The sequence below is a fragment of the Gadus macrocephalus genome, chromosome 3 (genome assembly GCF_031168955.1).
Source record: "Gadus macrocephalus chromosome 3, ASM3116895v1".
Taxonomy (NCBI): domain Eukaryota; kingdom Metazoa; phylum Chordata; class Actinopteri; order Gadiformes; family Gadidae; genus Gadus; species Gadus macrocephalus.
The window spans coordinates 19,135,138-19,154,680 of NC_082384.1; the positions used below are offsets into that span (position 1 = coordinate 19,135,138).

General features: G+C 43.1%; 1 protein-coding gene across 4 annotated transcripts in view; it reads right to left on the bottom strand.

The window, feature by feature from the left end:
- The window catches only part of tmem131l (transmembrane 131 like), a 35,198-nt gene extending 15,806 nt beyond the window's left edge, over positions 1-19,392 (bottom strand). For 2 of the 4 annotated variants that reach the window (XM_060046326.1, XM_060046324.1), the window contains exons 1-14: positions 19,118-19,365; positions 18,329-18,402; positions 15,434-15,477; positions 9,176-9,250; positions 6,449-6,572; positions 6,151-6,267; positions 4,768-4,872; positions 3,322-3,399; positions 2,266-2,419; positions 1,672-1,730; positions 1,459-1,564; positions 1,230-1,332; positions 701-851; positions 68-238 (exon numbers count right to left, since the gene is read on the bottom strand). In XM_060046326.1, the coding sequence (XP_059902309.1) occupies positions 68-238; positions 701-851; positions 1,230-1,332; positions 1,459-1,564; positions 1,672-1,730; positions 2,266-2,419; positions 3,322-3,399; positions 4,768-4,872; positions 6,151-6,267; positions 6,449-6,572; positions 9,176-9,250; positions 15,434-15,477; positions 18,329-18,402; positions 19,118-19,241 (1,485 nt within the window). In that variant the 5' untranslated portion in view covers positions 19,242-19,365. Of the gene's footprint in view, positions 1-67; positions 239-700; positions 852-1,229; positions 1,333-1,458; positions 1,565-1,671; positions 1,731-2,265; positions 2,420-3,321; positions 3,400-4,767; positions 4,873-6,150; positions 6,268-6,448; positions 6,573-9,175; positions 9,251-15,433; positions 15,478-18,328; positions 18,403-19,117 lie in introns of all 4 variants that reach the window. The other 2 variants (XM_060046325.1, XM_060046327.1) reach the window with 2 other exon arrangements.
- Positions 19,393-19,543: the final 151 nt, after the last annotated feature.

Consider the following 19,543-nt stretch of genomic DNA (forward strand, 5'->3'; position numbering starts at 1 on the left):
AACACCAACGACCTGTACAATAGCACCAGGCTCACAGAAGGCGCTCCACCGCGGACTGGGGTTTTACCTTGCCCAGACCGGACTGGAGGTAGAGGGGTATGGTGAGGGGCGCGCCCAGACTGCTGTCCAGGCGCAGGCTGGACAGCAGGTGGACAGGCAGAGCCTTGTGGAGCAGCTGCAGGGACAGCAGTCGCCAGCAGCCCTGCGGTACCGTCAGCGGGCTGGTGAAGTTCACCACCTGGCAGACAGGGGGCGGCAGAGAGGCCAGCACGTCACACGCTGAGCAGGGATGGATTCACTGGATATGCTGGGCGAGGGTTCCCTGTTTTACCAGGAGAACTTCAGCCAGCGGGATTCAAAATGATGCATCTTGAGCATTCTCTAAAGGCTTTAGGTACAGGCGCATGCGCCAGGGGTGTTGTCGAAATGCCCGTTGCACTCTTCTCAAGCTTTGACAGCTCTTTTGCAGAGGAACTGGGTTCCCTCGGAAGTAGCAGACGTCTCATATTTTATGCATATCCCCCGTTCAACCACAGTCTACAGTAAACCACACATACAAGAATAACACAGTGAGACCAAACCGGAAACAGTGATCGACTGATCCGACTAGCCACTCGGGGTTAAGCTACCCTTTACACTGGATCAAACAGCAACGCTAAGAAGAAACAATGATGAGTATACGGGGTACGGTCCAACGCACCTTGAGGACGCCCCGTGAGCTCCTTGCGAGCCTGGGGTTGGTGATGGTGAGGGGCAGGGGGAAGGGGTTGCTCAACCACAGGTCCAGCTGGTCTGTGGCTCTCCCGCTCTGCCTCACCTGGACCAGACCTGACAGATCCCACCTGGACTCTCTGGATCCAGGGAACAAGCACAGTGCCGGTACAATAGATGAATTCATCAGTACATCAGATCCACGCTTTTATTTCCTGTCAGTCAGTGGCCTAGGAGCATCCGTTACCATTTAATAGCATTAAGCTAAAGTAACTGAAAAGGTAGGCTGAGAACAACTGGGGATTGAACCCAGTACCTGGGTTCAATCCCCAGTTGTTCACAGCCTACCTTTTCGGAGGCCGAAGGTAGGCTGTGAACAACTGGGGATGGAACCAAGTACCTTCTCGGCTAGGAGTTCACCCTTAACCAGTACAACATGCTTATTCCAGCCATACACCTTGACCATATAAAAAAAAAAAAACGGAGGTAGAGTATACTAGACTGCACGGCCCCAGTACCTGCGCAGGCTCTGCAGTCCAGGGAAAGTGTGGGCTGTGAGGTTGGCCAAGACCTGCAGACTGATATGACGAGAGCATCTGTTCCCCTGACCTGGTGAGGAGCCTGCAGGGGGGGGGGGGGGGGGGGGGGGGGGGTTAAAGAAACGGGGAAGGCCGTGTGGTTGAGAAATCACTTCACCGCAGAGCATGCACTTAAGGAGCGTTAATAGGGCCCTGCGGACACACTCACCCCGGCATTCCAACGTAGCCACCTGCGTGAAGTTCTTTGCTTCTGGTTTTAGAAGGAGCTGGTTGAATTCCAGACCAGCCTCTACCTTGGATAGCACCTGCATGTCCTGGATATTGGAGAGGCAGAATCGAGACAGTCAAGCTTCAACGTATATGATAGCTAAAAACAGTGAATAAATAAATGCAATTAAAATATATAAAAACAACGGCTGACCTTTATGTAGAGCTTCTTGCCACCAGAGTTTAACATATAAATTCCTATTTTTGGCTCTCCTGAAATGGGAAAGAGTTGGAATATGTTAAATTAACAAAATAGGCATGTGAGAAGAGAATAAGTGCTCAAACCAGGACTAGGTTACAAACCCCGGTAGGCCGACCAGCAAAATACCGAAATGTTTCATTTTAAATAAAATACATTTTTCAGCAGCGACAGACCGCTGAAATTGCAGTCTGTCAGCAGTGACAGAGACACTTATTATAATGGTTAACATTGCTTTAATGGTTGCAGCACTGGCAAAATGATTGAATGCAAATCCCTGGCTGGACGTGCTGATGCATTCAAACCTCCAAATCTGCAGACCCATATTAAATAAAGCTTTTTTTTTTTAAATACTTCTCTAACTAGGAAATTGAGGGGAAACTAAAATAAAGGATGTAAAATTGCAATACGAAAATATTATCTGTATCATCACATCTCCGGAGGGGAGGGAGTCTTAAACTCCCGCTCGGCTTTCCGTGCAGTAGTATAAATTGTAACCAAAAAAAAGAAAGAAAAACTTAAATATTTATTTGATCCTAATCCACCCACCGGCCGAGCTGGGCCCCGGGGCCGGAGCCTTCAGCAGCACCAGGATGTGCTCCAGTATGTAAGGCTTGAGCTTGTCCAGGTCCCCCGGGCGGTCCCCGCGCTCCGACAGGTTGATGTGCAGACTGAGGCTGGTGTCGCTCTGCAGGCACGACCCCTGGGCCGGGAGAGGGAGAGGGGCGCACTGGGTCAGACGGCACGGGGGGGGGGGGGGGGGGACGGAGCCGGCCAGGTGGGGGCGAGGGGACGGAGGGTGCAAAACGATAGGTGAAGATGGGCGGAGGAGACGGCGACGATACGGAACAAGAGCCCTAAACAGTGTGCCCTGCGTGTAAGTGAATTGAGGATGCGCAGCGCAAGAGACTTGGCAGCACAACAAAAAGGTGGAGGAGCCCCAGATCGACAGGCCGCTACAGGCCTCCACCACCCAACCCCTACCCCCACCCCAGTCGCTGACTAACACGCCGACTCTGGGCGGGCCGATCCTTCAGAGGAGTGCAGATCTGGGTGTAAACCAAGACTCGGTGGATGATTAACAACTCTACAGCCATGAGGACGGCTCCCCTGGCCCGATGCCCCGCGGGGTTTAGGGCCTGCAATAGCACATCAACCCCCCCCCCAACTGTGAAACCAAGACTCCTATACATCTCACAGGCACAAGGCAGCCTTACGGCGGGCTAAGCTCGGCATGCCCAAGCACGCCATAAAAAGACGCAGCCTGGGACGGTTGGCTTAGAGCGGCCACGCCTACCCGAGACGCTCGCATTCTTCTCTCGCCGTTTCCAAACAAACGCCTTGTTATTTTCCCCCGTCACTGCCACACGCCCTTCCATATGCCACAAGGCCTATTGTGGTCTGTCAGCTGTTGTCTGTGTGTGAGCGTAAAAGAGATTTGCTTTTGACACATGGGTTTGGACCCCTGAATGACAGGGCTTGTGTGTAGATGGGGAGGATTTACAACACACACACACACACACACACACACACACACACACAGAGACAGAGACAGAGACAGAGACAGAGAGACAGAGACAGAGACGCAGTGTGTCACCACAGTACCTGGGGTTTGTTTAACAGATTTTTGGACACGCTGCACTCCAGGAGCAGCCCCAGTATGGTGATGTTGGAAGTGTCTTCCTGCAGGGACCACAACAAAACAGCCAGCAATTAGCGGTCGGAAAACTCCACCTGGAATCACGCAGGGATCACGCGCCCGTGTTTACCGCCCACGGTAAACACGTCAGCATCAATCAGCCAGCGCTGAGGTCAGACACCCTGTCAACAGAACATGTGGAGAAGTAGTAGCAGAGGGGACTTTCTAAAAACAATGGTAATTACGCTACCACGTACAAGCCTGTACTCATCGTCTTAAAACGTGTATTCCCCCGTTCCATTCAACTGTCCGAAGTCATTCTCACCCTGGCCATAGCTCAAGATTGTTCTAGTAGTCTGAACAAGCTTAATCACACAAAACGAAAGACAAGTGCAATCTTGAAATATATTTGGTTAATTTCATTACTTTAAAAGGCAACTGTAAAATGCAGTTTAAGCAGACATGTTAGTTTGATGGAATATACCAGTACAGTACAGAAAAAAATTAAGAATAATTATATCGGTAAAAGAAATTATATTCACTCTATATAATAGTACACTCAATAAACAGGAGACATTAGTAGAATAAAGTATTGTAACTGAATATCAATGAGAATTAACTTAATGTTGTTGTTATTGCCCAATCAAACAGCAACAGACACAGCTACCTCTAGATAGAAGTGGGTTAAATTTGGCCTGTGCAGCAGAAGCCACAGCTGATCAAGAACAAAGGTCTTGCTGATTTTAAGACAGGATGACATTTAGCAACTGCTGGCCCACTTCCTGTTGCAGCGGACAGAGTTCCTCTGCAATGGCTTCTCACTTGCTTTTACTTTTCACTCATCTCATTCTGGTGTGCTAGTTCCGCATGAGACACTTCATGACGATAAAACGACATTTCAGCAGGTAAAACACGTGCAGCCAAAGCTGTGGGTTTCGCACTATATGTTAAACACTGTAGTGCTACTGTTAGTGATGCTCAACGGCGCACCAGCGACTCGAACCAGTTTAAAACCGCCACTACATGCCCGGTGTTCAGCGCTACCCGTGTGGTTTCACTGTCGCTTCAGGTTTCTCTCACGGTATCACAAGCACATGAAAGGCTTCAGCGGGGTTGCGACGGGCCCCGGAGTGTTTAAGCGTCGACGGATTAAGGCACGCCGACTTTTAAGACGGATGACCCGGACAGGATGTAACGGATACCGCTCGGTGCACGTCGTCCTGACACGCAGTGCTCTGAACGGACCCGCAGCGCTGGCGGCGTCGTCATCATCACCACGCTTGCACAATGAGCACTACTTATCTTGTTGATGAAATGAGACCCCCCGTTGCTTCATCGGTGTGCTGCATAACGCAGAAGCGCATGTACAGACACATATGCACACACACACACTTTACATTGGATGGACATACCTGAGTTTGCGTAAGCTTAATGCTCTGGATGTGAGGAAATATTAGTAGACTGTCCTTTCTTTGGACAGACTTTAAAGCGCCCCGGTGGACTCCCACACCAAGTATCTGTGAAGTGAAGGGGTCACCACATTAGTTAACAATATCATACATGCATGCGTTTGCAAGTTGGTGGTCGAGCATTATCCATGAGAAACGCTCTTCTGTGGTGCACCCACTTTCTACTCAAAATAGAACTACAAATTAACTACAGCACATACTTCAAAAACTGATTACATAGATAAACACTGACATCTCAAGCCACTTTTAGGTTGAACTGCATGTCAAATATAGGCAAATTAGGCTTCGACGGAGTGGTTTGGGTCATCCAAGCTGCAGGCGCCCGTATTTTACCGTGAAAAGCAAACAATGCTGCACCGGCTTGTTAAGGTGTTATAATTAGCAATCTAAACATCACATTTAAGTTATGAGGGGGCACAGGAATGATTCCTCAAGAGGCTTTATATAACATTGTCTTTACCTGACGCAGCAAAACCATGCTTAAACTCGGCCACACTAGCACACCTTTTTTTTTCAAATTGGCTTCAATGAGGTCTGGTATCGCAAGACTAGAATTCACGTTTTGTAGCCTAGAGCGGAACACGCCTCACAAAACATACGGCAAGCCTAAATGATGAAGTGTACGATGGGCTAAACTTGCCTGTAGGAAAAACCAGCAGAACTAGACAGTGTTAAACCATGAGGCCATGAGCCCTAACCAAGTTACCCGTTACTTCAGCCAACAAGCCATGTTAAATCCAGCCCGAGATTATTGTATTGAAAAAAACTATGAAAAATTGTGTGCATCCGGTTAATTAAGCTAAAAGGAAACATTTAACCAAGAATGGATTTTTTGCATGGGAATGTAATTCAACAGCACTGCTGCCAAGTCAAGCTCCATGTTTAACTCTGAGCCTTATTTAGTCGGAGGGAAATGACAAATTACCTTTTTAAAGCTTAGCCATTTAAAGTCAAAGCAGAATTGCACTAATAGTTCTTCTCCCTCGGAAAAGGGGTGTCATTATTAACCTTGGTGATTATGGCTATAAATGTAGGGGCTTTTATGACAAGGGGACCACCATGTATCGGAGCAGTTGTTTTTTATCTATAACAATTCTGAGTGCTTCCCGTCATTTTTTATGTTGCCATTAATGAAAACAAAAGAGCAAGACTGAGACCCTAAAAAAACTGAGGCTTAAATGATGTCCCATCTCTTGTTTGGCAGAATCTTCTCAAAAGCACATTGTGTGTAGCTCAACTCAAAAGGACAATGCCACAATATTCAACCCTCCCTGCCCCCAGCAGGAAGGGCACAAGGAGCAGAGCGTGTGTGTGTTCACCACTGACCTGATATGACAGCACCCCGTGGGCTGATGTGTTTATAAATAATGTGTTTTCAATGTTGCCCTCCTCTAACGGGAGGAAGATGAGTTTAAAAGACGCCTTCCCCCTGGGTGGGATCACCTAGGAATGAGGAGAAGGAGGAGAGATGAGCCCGGATTGGGGACAGACGCCACACGCCCGTATAGCTTATACATTAGAAACCAACACCAGCCATGTCGTGAGAGGGAGCGGATATACATGCACGCAAGCACACACACACACACACACACACACACACACACACACACACACACACATTTACCCTTTTGTGGAAGGAAGGCATGTGAAAATGCCTGCTGGAAGTAAACACAGACAGCAGTGTGACAGGGAATTCCTGGCTGGGGTTGTGTATATATATGGTTTCAGCTCTTGGAAGCCCCAGCGGCCTATGGAGAGGAAGAAGAAAAAAGAAAAGGGCGAATGAAAAACATATTTCTTCGGTTTGACTTTTTTCATATAGGTTCCATCAAGAATCGATGTGATACGTGGTGTATGTGCTGAGCTGGCCATCGCGTCATTGGACAGGACTACGGATGGGAGAACGGCATCAGATTCGTATAACTCATCCTGCTGGACTTTTTTTTCCATGTAGTTTTTATTGAGGATAATAAAGTGATGCACTGGGACAAATGACTTATAATGAAGTCATTGTCCTAATCCGAAAGAACATGACCGATGGTGGAGCCTAGGGTTGCCGCGGTGTGGACATTTTCACAAGGATTAATACGCTTGTGTCAACACCGGTATTACCGGTATAAACGGTATTAACTTTGAAACTATAGGTCAACCGCCATCTTCTCCGTCAACTCTCCTCTCACACTCGGTGACAGCGGATGGCAGCGCGCCAATTCTCGGCGTCTTATAACGTTCTATATATAATAGTATAATATTATTTTATATATCATAATATCACGGCCAAAAGCTCTGTGCGCCTCCGGATGGCCGTAGCGCGGGGAGCTCACGTAGGGATTGGGCTTGTCGGGGTTTGTTTACCGGTCTTGTAAGGAAGCACGTCAATTCTCGGCGTGACAATTCTCTTCCGCACTCTTCAGCAGAACTGTGGCCTATTCTACACATTTTAATTTTCTTAATTATAATTATATTATTCATTTTTACTGAATTTGTTTTTTATTACGAAAAACAAAAACAAAAAAAAACTCTGTGTTGCCGGTGTGCAACACAGAGTAATCGGTGTTGGCCTCAACACCGGTAACACCGGTAATACCGTATACCGCGGCAACCCTAGTGGAGCCCTGTTCTGTTGGACAAACCTGCTGGGTCCTGAGAAACAAGGCGCTAGCTGGTGGTCTGACGCTGATGAAAATGAATGGTGATGGTGACATCTTTCATCGCCGCCCAAGAGTGTAGCATTTACCTCAACACTGTTCACTCCAGTCTGGGAGTAAGCAGCAGTGCACATACTGACCCTAGTTTTGAGGACAATGGCATAGTTTGGACTGATCTCCTGAACAAATATTCTCAGTTGAAAAATGTCCTCTAATAGGTTAATGGTCATCTGAATTCAGAAGAAATGATACAAATATAACATTTACATTTTAATTATGCATCTTGTTTTATATATACTGTTAACTTGATTGTGGATTATTTCATCTAAATCACCTAAATTATAGGGTTTCCCTCCCATGCACGTTTATTTTCACTAGTTAATTTGCCAATTTAAATTGGCGTACAGAGCCATCATTTGGAGTGAAAGTGTTGTAACCCACTTCCGATATAAATGGTACGGAAACGTCTCTTAAAAACATAATTACAAAGCATGAGTCATCGCTTTCAGGACTGTTTGGAAACACACAGCCCTACCCCTATACCTCAGCCATTCCCACTTGGTCAAACCAAACCCTCACACAAATATCAACCATTGAAATTAAAAAAGTCAACGCCAATCATTGAAGGATTTTCTGCCTGCCCTTGCCCTTCCCCTTCCATACACACTCCATGTCACACACTAAAACATCCTACTGTTAGAGACCCAGGGGCTGGATGAGACCAATGGTTAGGGCAGCTGCTGTGGTAAGCCGACAATATGACAAATGGAGCAATTGGCAAGAGGCAACAATGCACCGTATCAGTCTCTTCCTCTGCAGTAGAGCAACGCAGGGACGCTTGTAATTGGATATAGGAGACATATTTATTTTACTTTGTTGCCAGGATGGGGGAATACGTATATTTTAAGCAAAGTTTGTTCTTCATAACTACAAAGCACTTCTGTATGCAAGGAGTGATATCAAAATAAAACATAAGAACATTGGCCATTCGGATGAGAAAAGGTTAACTTTGGCGTTTCCAAATGAAAACTATTAATAGATGTACGATTCCCCAAACTAGTTTTTTTTCACATCCGAGTGCTTTCTGCATTTTTCACATAACTTTTCCAGACAAAAAAGTCCCTGAATCCTTCTGTTCCCATAGAGTGTGTGCACCCTGTATATTTTGGCTTCTAATGGGGGAACCAGGGGACTTCTGCCCAAGCCCGACAAACAATCTGCTATTCCTGTTGTTTTGGAAGCCTGCAGAAATGAAGCCCCGCCCCCCAACATATTTTTTTTTCAGTGAGGTCACACTACCTCATTAAGACAGTGGCTGTTGGGAAAGAAAGCTCAATGCCATATAAGGCCGTCAGGGGTCTACATGTGTTGTTATGGCCATGCGCTGCCTGATGAAACAGGCTTCCCCGGTCTGTGGGATCCATCCCCTTGACATTTGTTTGCTATAACGATGCCTCTGTAGTCTTCCGGTGATCTTCTCCAGAACCCAGGTTATGTAAAGACTGAGTGCATATCTATTATTTATTTTAAGTTATTTTAAGACCAAGATTTCCACGTCCACGCGAGGGTGACGAAATCGTTGTGTCGACGCGTCAAATTAATAAACCAGAATTTCCTATACATGTTTGAAAAATGTCTTTACATCCCTTCTTCTGTTTATTTGACCCGTTACCCCTTGAGGTAGCAGAGTGAAAGCCACTTACTGGGTCCTAAACTCCATAGCTGGCGGAAGAAAATGCAGGGGCCTCCCATTCTCCCATGCATTTGATGAAGAGCTGCTGGGGAAACAGAGAATTGATGAGACATTGGCTTAACCCTGTTACAATATAAAGCAAACAACATGAAATAGGATGATAAACTTAAACCATGGATACATTAGTATGTTCGGACAATAAGGTGGACAATCGTCCACATTATTACAGTGAAACAAGAGAGCCACGTTCAATGGGCACTTGACCGTTAAAAAACCTCAAATAGCACAGCAAAAAATAATTGACATCACCTGAAAGGCTTTCAGGTCATGATATTCTATAGGATATGGAAGCCAATCTCGATTCTTGGGGTCAAAATCGTTTCTCGTTTCAAAATCAACACCTACTCCGGTTCGCTGTACGCTTGGAAAGGCTTTAGCCGATTAAAGTGGGTATTTGATTATGTAGTTATATTTGAAAAAGTTAAATCAGCTGATCTCAATAATACAAAGGCAAACATAATAGAAGGTAAGAAACACGGGGTCTTATAGAAACAGATTTTTCCCCACCACTCCTAGAAACAACCAACTACGTTTCTGAAAGAACACACACGCGTGCCATTGCGCGCACACACGCGTGCCATTGCGCACACACACACACGCGTGCCACACACACACGCGTGCCACACACACACACACACACACACACACACACACACACACACACACACACACACACACACACACACACACACACACACACACACACACACACACACACACACACACACACACACACACACACACACACACACACACACCAAAACAAAAGACCCCATCCCCCAAAAAAGCTTTTCTAGGCCATTATGAAACATTTCACAAGGATATGCCTAGAGTTAGGCCTCATGGCAAGCTTCATAGTCCGCTTGTCGTTCATACCCTACAACAGCTGACAGCTCGTAAATTTGTCTATCGCATTCTGGGGTTTTATTCTGGTCAGGATGACAAGCTAACAGGCAACAGTCGGTAGCGATATGTTGCAGGTGGTTTGCCAGGCATTGAGGGAACTGCACCTGGTATTACGTTTGGGTACAGACATTATAATAACAGCAAGGCTGCCCAGAACCTAAGGGAAAGCAAGATATAAAGTGGACCCGTCCCGTACACATTAATCTAGGCAGATTAAGAAACCGGTAATGTTTTAAGTGTCGGCCCAAAACAACAATTACTATTTTAGTGCTTTTATGTAGACATAAATACACTTAAGAAAATACTCTTAATATTACAAAGGAATAGCATAAGATCACCTCAAACGATGAATAATCTGCCACTGCTAGTTAACCATCTTGTAGAGCAACTCTGTAGAGAAGATAACTTACACAACATGACAGGACTTGCATAACAATGATGAATGTGACTTGCAGAGGATAGAAATAAACTCTTCTGCAATAACCAAATTGCATCCATACGATGATGCAATACTCCAAATGTTTAAGTTTAGATGGGAGGAGGTAGCCTGGTTCTACCAGACTCTCGTACTTCACTTCATTTGTACAGAGAGTTTGGACCTAATCAATTGACAAACGTTAACTCACATGAAGGCGGGTGTCTGTTGAAGTTTAAAATGATTGGATCTGCCCAGTGCCACTCTGGATCTTCCATAACCAATCGCTAACGTTTGGTTGTGACGTATGTCATGCGCCGGGAATCACGCGCAGGTTGTACACAAACCAAACACCTTGCGCGTCTGCACGAAAATGTCCGTCAACGACAGCTGCAGGTTTTGTTCGTCTAATTTAATTTATCAGGGAAAAATTGCACATTGTAAATCAACTACCGACCTACAACAACAACTCATACTGGCGCACGACTTTATCGTCATTGTTCTCAGACACACCCTCTGTTCGCTGATTGGGCACCGCTGTGGCGGCGCCAGAAAACCAAATTACATACAGCAGGTCCAGACCTAGTACTGAAGGGAAATTCAAATTGAGCGGAAGTACGGTACTTAGGCGGGCGGAGCCAGGCTAGGGAGGAGGGGGATCTTAAAAACAATGTTATTACATACAAATAATGGCCATTGTTATGATATAATGTAGAATATAACAGGTATTACACAAACAATCTCTTTGTTTCTCTATACATCTGCCAGTTTATTAGGTACCTGGGCAAACAGTGTACACTGAGGTCTCATTGTGAGACACCAAGTATGTTCAATTAGTGCAACACAGAACAGGAAGTACTGTATTGCACGGACAACCACAACTCAGTATGTTATGGGTCTGCGTGCAGACTCTGACCTCACCCAACAAGGTTGAGCCCCAAAGCATCCAACCAACCAGAAACTTCTGCTGATATAGATGACACCAGCGGTTCACAGCAAGGAGATGAGTTTTGCTTGGACTGCCAAAGTCTGCATTTTGATAAAACTGCACAATATTGATCAATATGTCCATGTAGCAATCTGAATGAGATCAATATCTGTATTGCAAAGTCTGCCTAAAGCCCAAAAAAATGCATGGTGGGCTTGTTTGTAAATCAATTTTTTAATGCACATAGTATGTTTTATTTTGTATTTATTTGACATGGAGGATGTGTAATAGCTATATATTGTAGCCAACGGCTATCATAAAAATGTCCTCTGTGGTGGCTGGGTGCAAGGCATGGAGAAATAATAACTCAGTGCATTGTGGTCCTCAGTGATTGCCTCACATTTTCAAAAAACTAAATGAATATGCACAGATGCATAAAAAATGACATCACCCTGTCGATAGGGGCAATTCCAAATATCCATGTATGAAAAGTATGGTATTGCATAATAGAGTGAAATACAAATTCTGTTATGAAAGAAGGAATCGCTATCTGACCTCGGTTCCAAATAGCGCTATTGTGACGACCACAATGATGGAATGAAGTTTCAACATACAATCCACAGGTGTCATATCCTGAACAGTCACAGAGTAAAAATGTCTGTCGACTTGTCCATGCTGGATATCAAGCAAGAATGAATGGGACTGTGTATATATCCAGAAAAACCTTTGTTGGCACCAAAGACCCCTTAAAAGATTGACCAAATAGTGCTTCACCTTCAGTTTTTTCTGCTTGAGGTAAAGCAACAAAGGACGCATCTGGGCTAACGATTTCTTTTAGCATTCATCCGTAGTGGTAAAATGGAAGCAAATGTAACAAACATTGAAAATCAGCTCATTATGTGTACGACACCTGCCCTTTTAACTTCCACTTGGTTTCTTCATCTTACAGTGTGTCCGAATACAGACAGAGCCCTAGATACGGTGCAAAGTGTTAAAAAAAAATTTAGTTGAAAAGGCTCCAGAATGGTTTGACTAAACCACAAGATCAACTACCACCTTGCACATGAGAACAACAAGTGTTACTTTATCCCCGCTTAAACCGGCAGTAGGAGACCCTGTGCTGCGTTGTGAGCACAGACAGGAAGAGCGAGATTGTGATGCTGATCATGAAAGTGGATGTGGAAACAGAGCGAGGTGTAGAAACAGTGCACCTATCCCCTGACCTTTTCGCCCAGCTCTGCGTTACAAGCCTGTTTATGTGGACACAAATGACAAGATTAAGTTTTGACGCAGTGTCATGCCTCTTCAGTTCCCCCAGCCTCTCTCTGATGAACTAGAAACACATGTCGCACATATCTCCGTTACACTAGCAAGTGCCCAATACTTTAAACACACTTCAGTCTATTCATTTCACTAAGGGACTCCCTTTAATTATTTTCTTCGATAGATTGATTTAAATATATGTTGAATACACACACTGTTGGATTTGGCAACACCTTGCTGTGTTCATCAGCTATCTTGTGTCAGTTGTATGGGAATAACTGCAGATCACAGTATGTAATCAAGATGACCCAACTATCTAATCAAATAGTAGCAGTATCTCCATAAAACTACAGTATTGACACATTTGTCAATGCTGTGAACCCAAAATAGTTAGGTCAAAAGCATTAGGTTTAAATGTGTGAGTATGTCTTCTATGATCTCGAACATTGCAGTCTACGCCTTTCTATCACAGTTACGAAAATAATTTCAGAGATAATTAGGAAGTCTCCGCCCATCCAATTTGGGCAAGTTCTACTCCGCTCCGAACTGAAGTCCCGTTCTTTTCGTCATTCCAACGAAGGGATTAAGGTGGTGTCTGTGTCCGAGAGCTACCACTGATAGTTGAATGCTACTGTGTGGTCCATTTTAGATCAAACATCACTGTTACTCAGCATCGGTTCTAGCTTTAAACCATAAAGGTGCAAAGTTGTTGCTATTCATAATCATGGGCAGATCCCATTCTCTCCCCCCTTCTCTCTCGGTCCAAACACTTAGTAATTTGTTTTTCATAGTGTTCAACCACACACACACACGCACGCACGCACGCACGCACGCACGCACGCACGCACGCACGCACGCACGCACAAGCGAATCTGAAATGGTGAAACAAAGTGATAGTGGCTGTTAATGATCTTTTGATATATGGCCCTTTACTGAGCTCAAAATAAGGAAACAAGGAAAGTATATTATATACAAATTCATCTTTTAACACATCTGACACATCAAACGCCAAGCTCAACGTTTTTACCCCTTGCAGTGATATATTTACCTTAAGTTTGCAGTGGTACAAGCAAAGTGGTTTTAAACAGAGGAAAAAAACAAACTCAACAAGCATGCTACTAAGCTCATGTCAGTGGTTCTGTCTACGGCCACAGTACAGAAATAACACGTTATGTTTGGCGCCATTTGATCCCCTGGCCCTCATTCAAATAAAGTCCATGTTAGCAATGAGTGACCTCAACAGACGCAAAGGAGAGGTTAGCGGTAGAAAACTGCATAGGTCATATCTTAAGGCAGACACTCTATAATGAAAAGACAACCAACAAGTCCAGCCTGATGCTGTCAAACTCATATATATATATATATATATATATATATATATATATATATATATATATATATATATATATATATATATATATATATATATATATATATATATATATATACACACACATTACCAAATCGATCCATTATTTCCCAAGCCGAACCCTAGTGAATGTTGAGTGAGTGCAGATAATGGTGACGGTAGTGATAGTAAGTATGGTAAATAAAATAGATCAGGCATCACATTTAGTATAGTTGACATGTGATCATGCCGTGTCACCAACTATTTGGCAACAATACTGCAGTTCAGTTTTTTTTAAGCGTTGATAGGCGGATCAAGTTGCTGATAACTGTTGTGGCAATTTCTTTATGAGTTTGCGTCTAGGACAGAGGAGACTTCTAAATGCTAAAGAGCACACAATAGTTATAGACAATTTAACTATTTTAATGAGTGCGCACTAGTCTCATCTTTAGCAGACGGAGCCCGAATACAGTTTCACACAGCCTTTGAACAGTTTCACCCCCTCTCCGCATCGTAACCGTCCATAGATCATGCGAGGGAGATGTTGACATACTAGAGTTTTTCTGGTATAGTTAAGGAGGTCCTTGTGACTGGTGCACGCCAGGGAACTGGTAAACAAAGGGGAACTAGGGAACACCACTTAACAGACAGTGTGGCCAGAACATAAACTGAAGAAACAAAGCTTAACTAATTAAAACGAATCAACATACTGATTTCTCATCCCTTAACCCCGGCACGAGAGGTCACATCTCTAGAAGCTCAGCTCCTTTACATTTATCCTCACGTCTTTTTTTTTTTTTTTTTTTTTTAAGTCTGCTGCCAATGAATGATGTCGCCATGCAAGAGGTTAAGGGAACAGTTTAAAGGGATTATCTTCTTTCTTATTATTATTTTTGCATAATTTAACCACCCCTGTTTCGTGTTTTTACCATGTTAGATCAATCTCATTTAATTCAGTAAGGTTAAGAGATGCAACCGCTTCGTAACAATAGGTAGGTTAGACAAGCAGTAGACACTGAATATTGAGAGAATTTCAGTGGTTCCAGAGGAATTGTGAAAACAAGGTTACGTTAACGTGGTGCAACAGGATTATTTAGAATAGGTTTTTTTGGGGCAAATAACTACTTGGGCAGGCAAGTTCTCCATCAGCCGGCAGTGGCAATCGAAGTAAGTGACAGAGCTGAAACAGCATCTTTGGCTAAAACGTCAGCTATATCATACAGTTTAAGTTGGAACTTCCACTAAATCTGAAAAATGTACAAAAGGGGATTACGTCATGAATGTGAAATGGTACATTGAAGGAAATTGGGACATTGCTGTTTTCAATTGTTTTAACAAAACAACCTACCTTTCTTTGAGTGGAAGACTATCTTTTCTTCGTTCTTCCTCCACCTACAAATATAAACAGAGTTACACAACAAGTTCAAAAAGGGTTACATAACAATGTCAATAGGATTACTATTCATATTTATATTCATGATTACATTGAGCGGTTACTACTAGTGTCTCTCTGCAAGAGAACTTCCACTAGCCTTTTCACGATTTGATCCATTTATTGGTCCTCATTATTTTCTGCAAGAACCAAACCCAGGAACATTATATTGATAAAAACGTTGCTAATTAAATTAGTCTCAGACAAACCAAAAAGCGTAAAGTATGAGTTCAGTTTTTTTCTTTTTACTCTGACCCGCCTCATCAAAAGGAGGAAATGACTTGGTTGAAATGAAGTAGAAGTATACTGTATATAATAACGCAACCACCAATAAAAGTGTGAGCAACTACACAATTTCCTAACATTAAGTTATTGCTCATTGTAAACTTTTTTGATTTTGATTGTTAATATGGTCATCTCAAGCTTCATCTCAAGTCAGAAACAATAAGCAATAGTGAATGTTAAAAGTATAATTTTATGAAATAATATCATAAGTTAACTAATTATTTTGTATCACAATTTTTCGAATCTAGTTAATGTTTAAGGTTCTTTTTCGTCAATGTTTTTGGTATGGCAAGGGGCTGAATAGTTACTTACTGGCTGAATAGTTAGTTACTGGATGTGACCTATGTGTATGAAACAAGAGATAAACAGGAACTATAGCCTACCTCCCAAGTGTCTTTCAGGATGTGGAATGTAAGTTTCCATAGGAACTATCATAGCCTTTTCCGGCTGAGGTGGACAGTTATGATAAAACACCCATGGGTTAACTTTTAGCCCATTTGTGTACTCTAACTGTATATAAAGAACCACAAATAATATCTTATTGGAGAGGGGCAGATATTGAGTGGTAGTGCTTACATATGCATTTAACCTAAATTGTACATACAATCTAAACTAATTAGATTCTCCAATTACTATTAATAAAGCAGAATGATAAGGCCTAATGTCTCTGTCATTCCAGTCTGACCAAATTTGCCTTTTCAATAGTTCATTTCAACAGGTAAACATTGGCACATGATCTCCATGCCAACTGTGTGACAAGGAAAAACAGACTCTGCATTCTGTCCTAAATGGTCTACATTGGAGTAGGAATGTCACGATGAATTGATAATTGGTGAGCTGGAGACCTTTAGCCACCGTCTTGGGTATGGGTAGATACCATAAATATAATGCAGCCTACATTTACCTCAGCACGTGCAACTGACATGTACCTATCGCCTTCCAGTATTTTATTTTGTATTTGTCTATTGCATGTGTTTTTAAATGTATTCTATGTTGTTTGTTTTGTGTTATATGTGGAACCCAAAAGTAAAACTAGCTGACTAGAGCACTTGCTGCTTCACGCCTTTTTTTTTTGCCTTAAAAACGGAATGACAGGATTTTTGTGGATAGCCAACATGGCATTTGGGAGCATCATGAACCATACAGTGCAAATTAAAAAAAAAGGAAACCAATTGAATCCTCAACTATTCATTTTCAGCAGTAATCCTTCAGACAAACTATTTGGTGTAGTGAGGATGAGGATGATGAAAGATTTAGGTTCAGACTTCAAAATCACTATGTTAGAGTGACCATAATTAAACCTTGAACTAACATACAGTCACAGTTGCATTCACACACAAATGCATACAAACACTCTCACATGCTTCTTGTGAGTGCACCCTAGAATACCCTCAGCAAACTCATTAGCAAATTATAGTCTTACACCCATACAACCTCTCATGCATACACTACCATATCCATATCTATGTACATACATCTTGATAAGATGCATTAGCTGCAGCAGGGGTCTTATTTAGGATTGAGTGCAGAGATGCAAAGAAACTCCATTAAGTTTTTTGATGTTGTGTTATAGGCCATTATTAAGTTGATATTATGATGTCTTATACGTCTCCAAAGATTTGAATCTAAAATATGAACCAAATGAATGCTACAGTCAGCAGTGTTGCTTAAACAATAATTGTTATTAACTGTACTACCGGCATATATTAAAATGAGGGTATCCGTTTATCCGTTGAGATTCAATTCATGAATGACATACACCTTAAAAACCCGGCACTGGCAAAGGAAGGGGAAGCTTCTGCAATAACTAAAATGCATTTCAGAAACATATAGCATCTTGCACATACAAAGTCATGAATTTATACACATGTATTGCAAACTGTAGCAGTGCGTGTGTAAGCTAGTCATGAACAGAGTGAATTTTGACCCTTAAAATATGGCATTAATTGCCACTTGTACATTTGCATAAAAAATGTTACGTGATACGACAGGTTCAACCGGTCTTATCATAATCTAAAATGATAAACCAAACCATTCCAAATAAAATCTTAGAAAAAAATATTTTATTTCATAATAAAGTAAACCAACCACTAAAATAAATTACCATGTCGTCCTGTAACCTTTTTAAAAATTTTCCAATAAGAAGTTGTATTGTATACTACACAGGGCACATATCCAGAATGGACACGATGTACAGATTAGAAAACAACAAGCCACATGGTGGGAGAAAGGGGGGCTAATGGCAACTTTTCTCCCGCCCTGGATGTGAACAACATTTGCCTCTGGGTCCACCAAGACCATAATGGTTAACTTTTACGATATAGTGTTTATATCCAAACACGTGCAAGTCATAGTTGCATGCGGGTCGCATATAAATAGCACATTACACTGCAACGCAGGGTCCAAAACATAACAATGGGGGCTGCACTGCCCATGCACGTGTAGATGGAGTCTAGTTATTGTGAAGAAAGGGGCAGACGCTACATCAATTGGCAATTTTTAACTGCATAAATAAATTATTGTTACCTGAACTGGGACCATTGGCTCTCCATCTTCTGGTTGCCAGACCTCGACCACGCTGGTGGACATTTGTCTCAGAGCTTGGAATCAAAACACATACATACGTGGTGTAGACATTAATTGTAGAATAGAAAGGTGACCCAAACACAGTGGGCAAGTACAACGGAATCTTTGTTGTATCATGTCAACGACTCCTAGTGCCATCTAGATGAGCCACGCTGGACCAATATTACCGGATAAGATACAATAACCAACAAAGCAAATACGTATTTTGGACAAAGGCTGTTAAAAAATGTTTAGCTTGCTGATGATTAGCAAAGCACTTAACATTAGCTCACTTGCTAACCGCAATATAAAAAGCAGTAGTAACATTATAGCAACGACTCTACAGAAAATAAGGGAGTTTAGGTTAATTTAATGTGATCCTTGTGTACTGTGCTTGCAGACCTTGTAAAATATTCGGGTGTCGTTGGCAGTCGCGCATAAGCAGCTTGAAAAGCGTTTATCAACAGTGTTTGGAAACGGGGCTAACTTGGGCTAGCTATCCGACAAGACAGTATGGGATGAAACGCGTTTTATAATATCCTTAAGTATATGCATGGCAACACAAATACTGCACTGAAACGGAACGCAATATCCGCTTTTCAACCCCAGGAGTGAAAGTCATGTTTGGCAAAGCTAGCAAACATTTTTTCCATTACGACTCGCCGTGGCTGTCAACTCAACCTAGCTACCGTCCACTGCGCTAAGGCAAGATTTCTAAAGGAAGAAACAGCTCCCCACATACATACATACCTTGTAACTGAGCCCCTCCGTGTTGTAAGCAGGGTAAAAGTAGCTGCAGTACTCTTAGCAGTATATTAATCCACGTTTTCCTGTGACAGTGGCTGCCTTTTTGGACGTCCCGTAGCCCCGCCATGCTGCCCTTTCGCTAGCAGCCAGCAGCGTTGTGTTGGAGAGGTTTTCTCTCAGCCCAGACGGTACGGTCTCTCCCTGCTCGGTCCTCCCTCCCTGTTCCGCGCCCTGCTGCTATTCGGCGGAGTCCCACTATAGATGCAGTACATCTTCTATACACTAGTTCTCGTTTGTTTGTTGTTGAAGTGTGTCGTTCATTGCATGATCTCTGGAATTCTAACCCTAATTACCAACAGCACGGGTGTAATTGTATCTTTGACTGCGTACACGGGAGGACTATCGCTCATGTGCAAGCAGGGTCTGAAG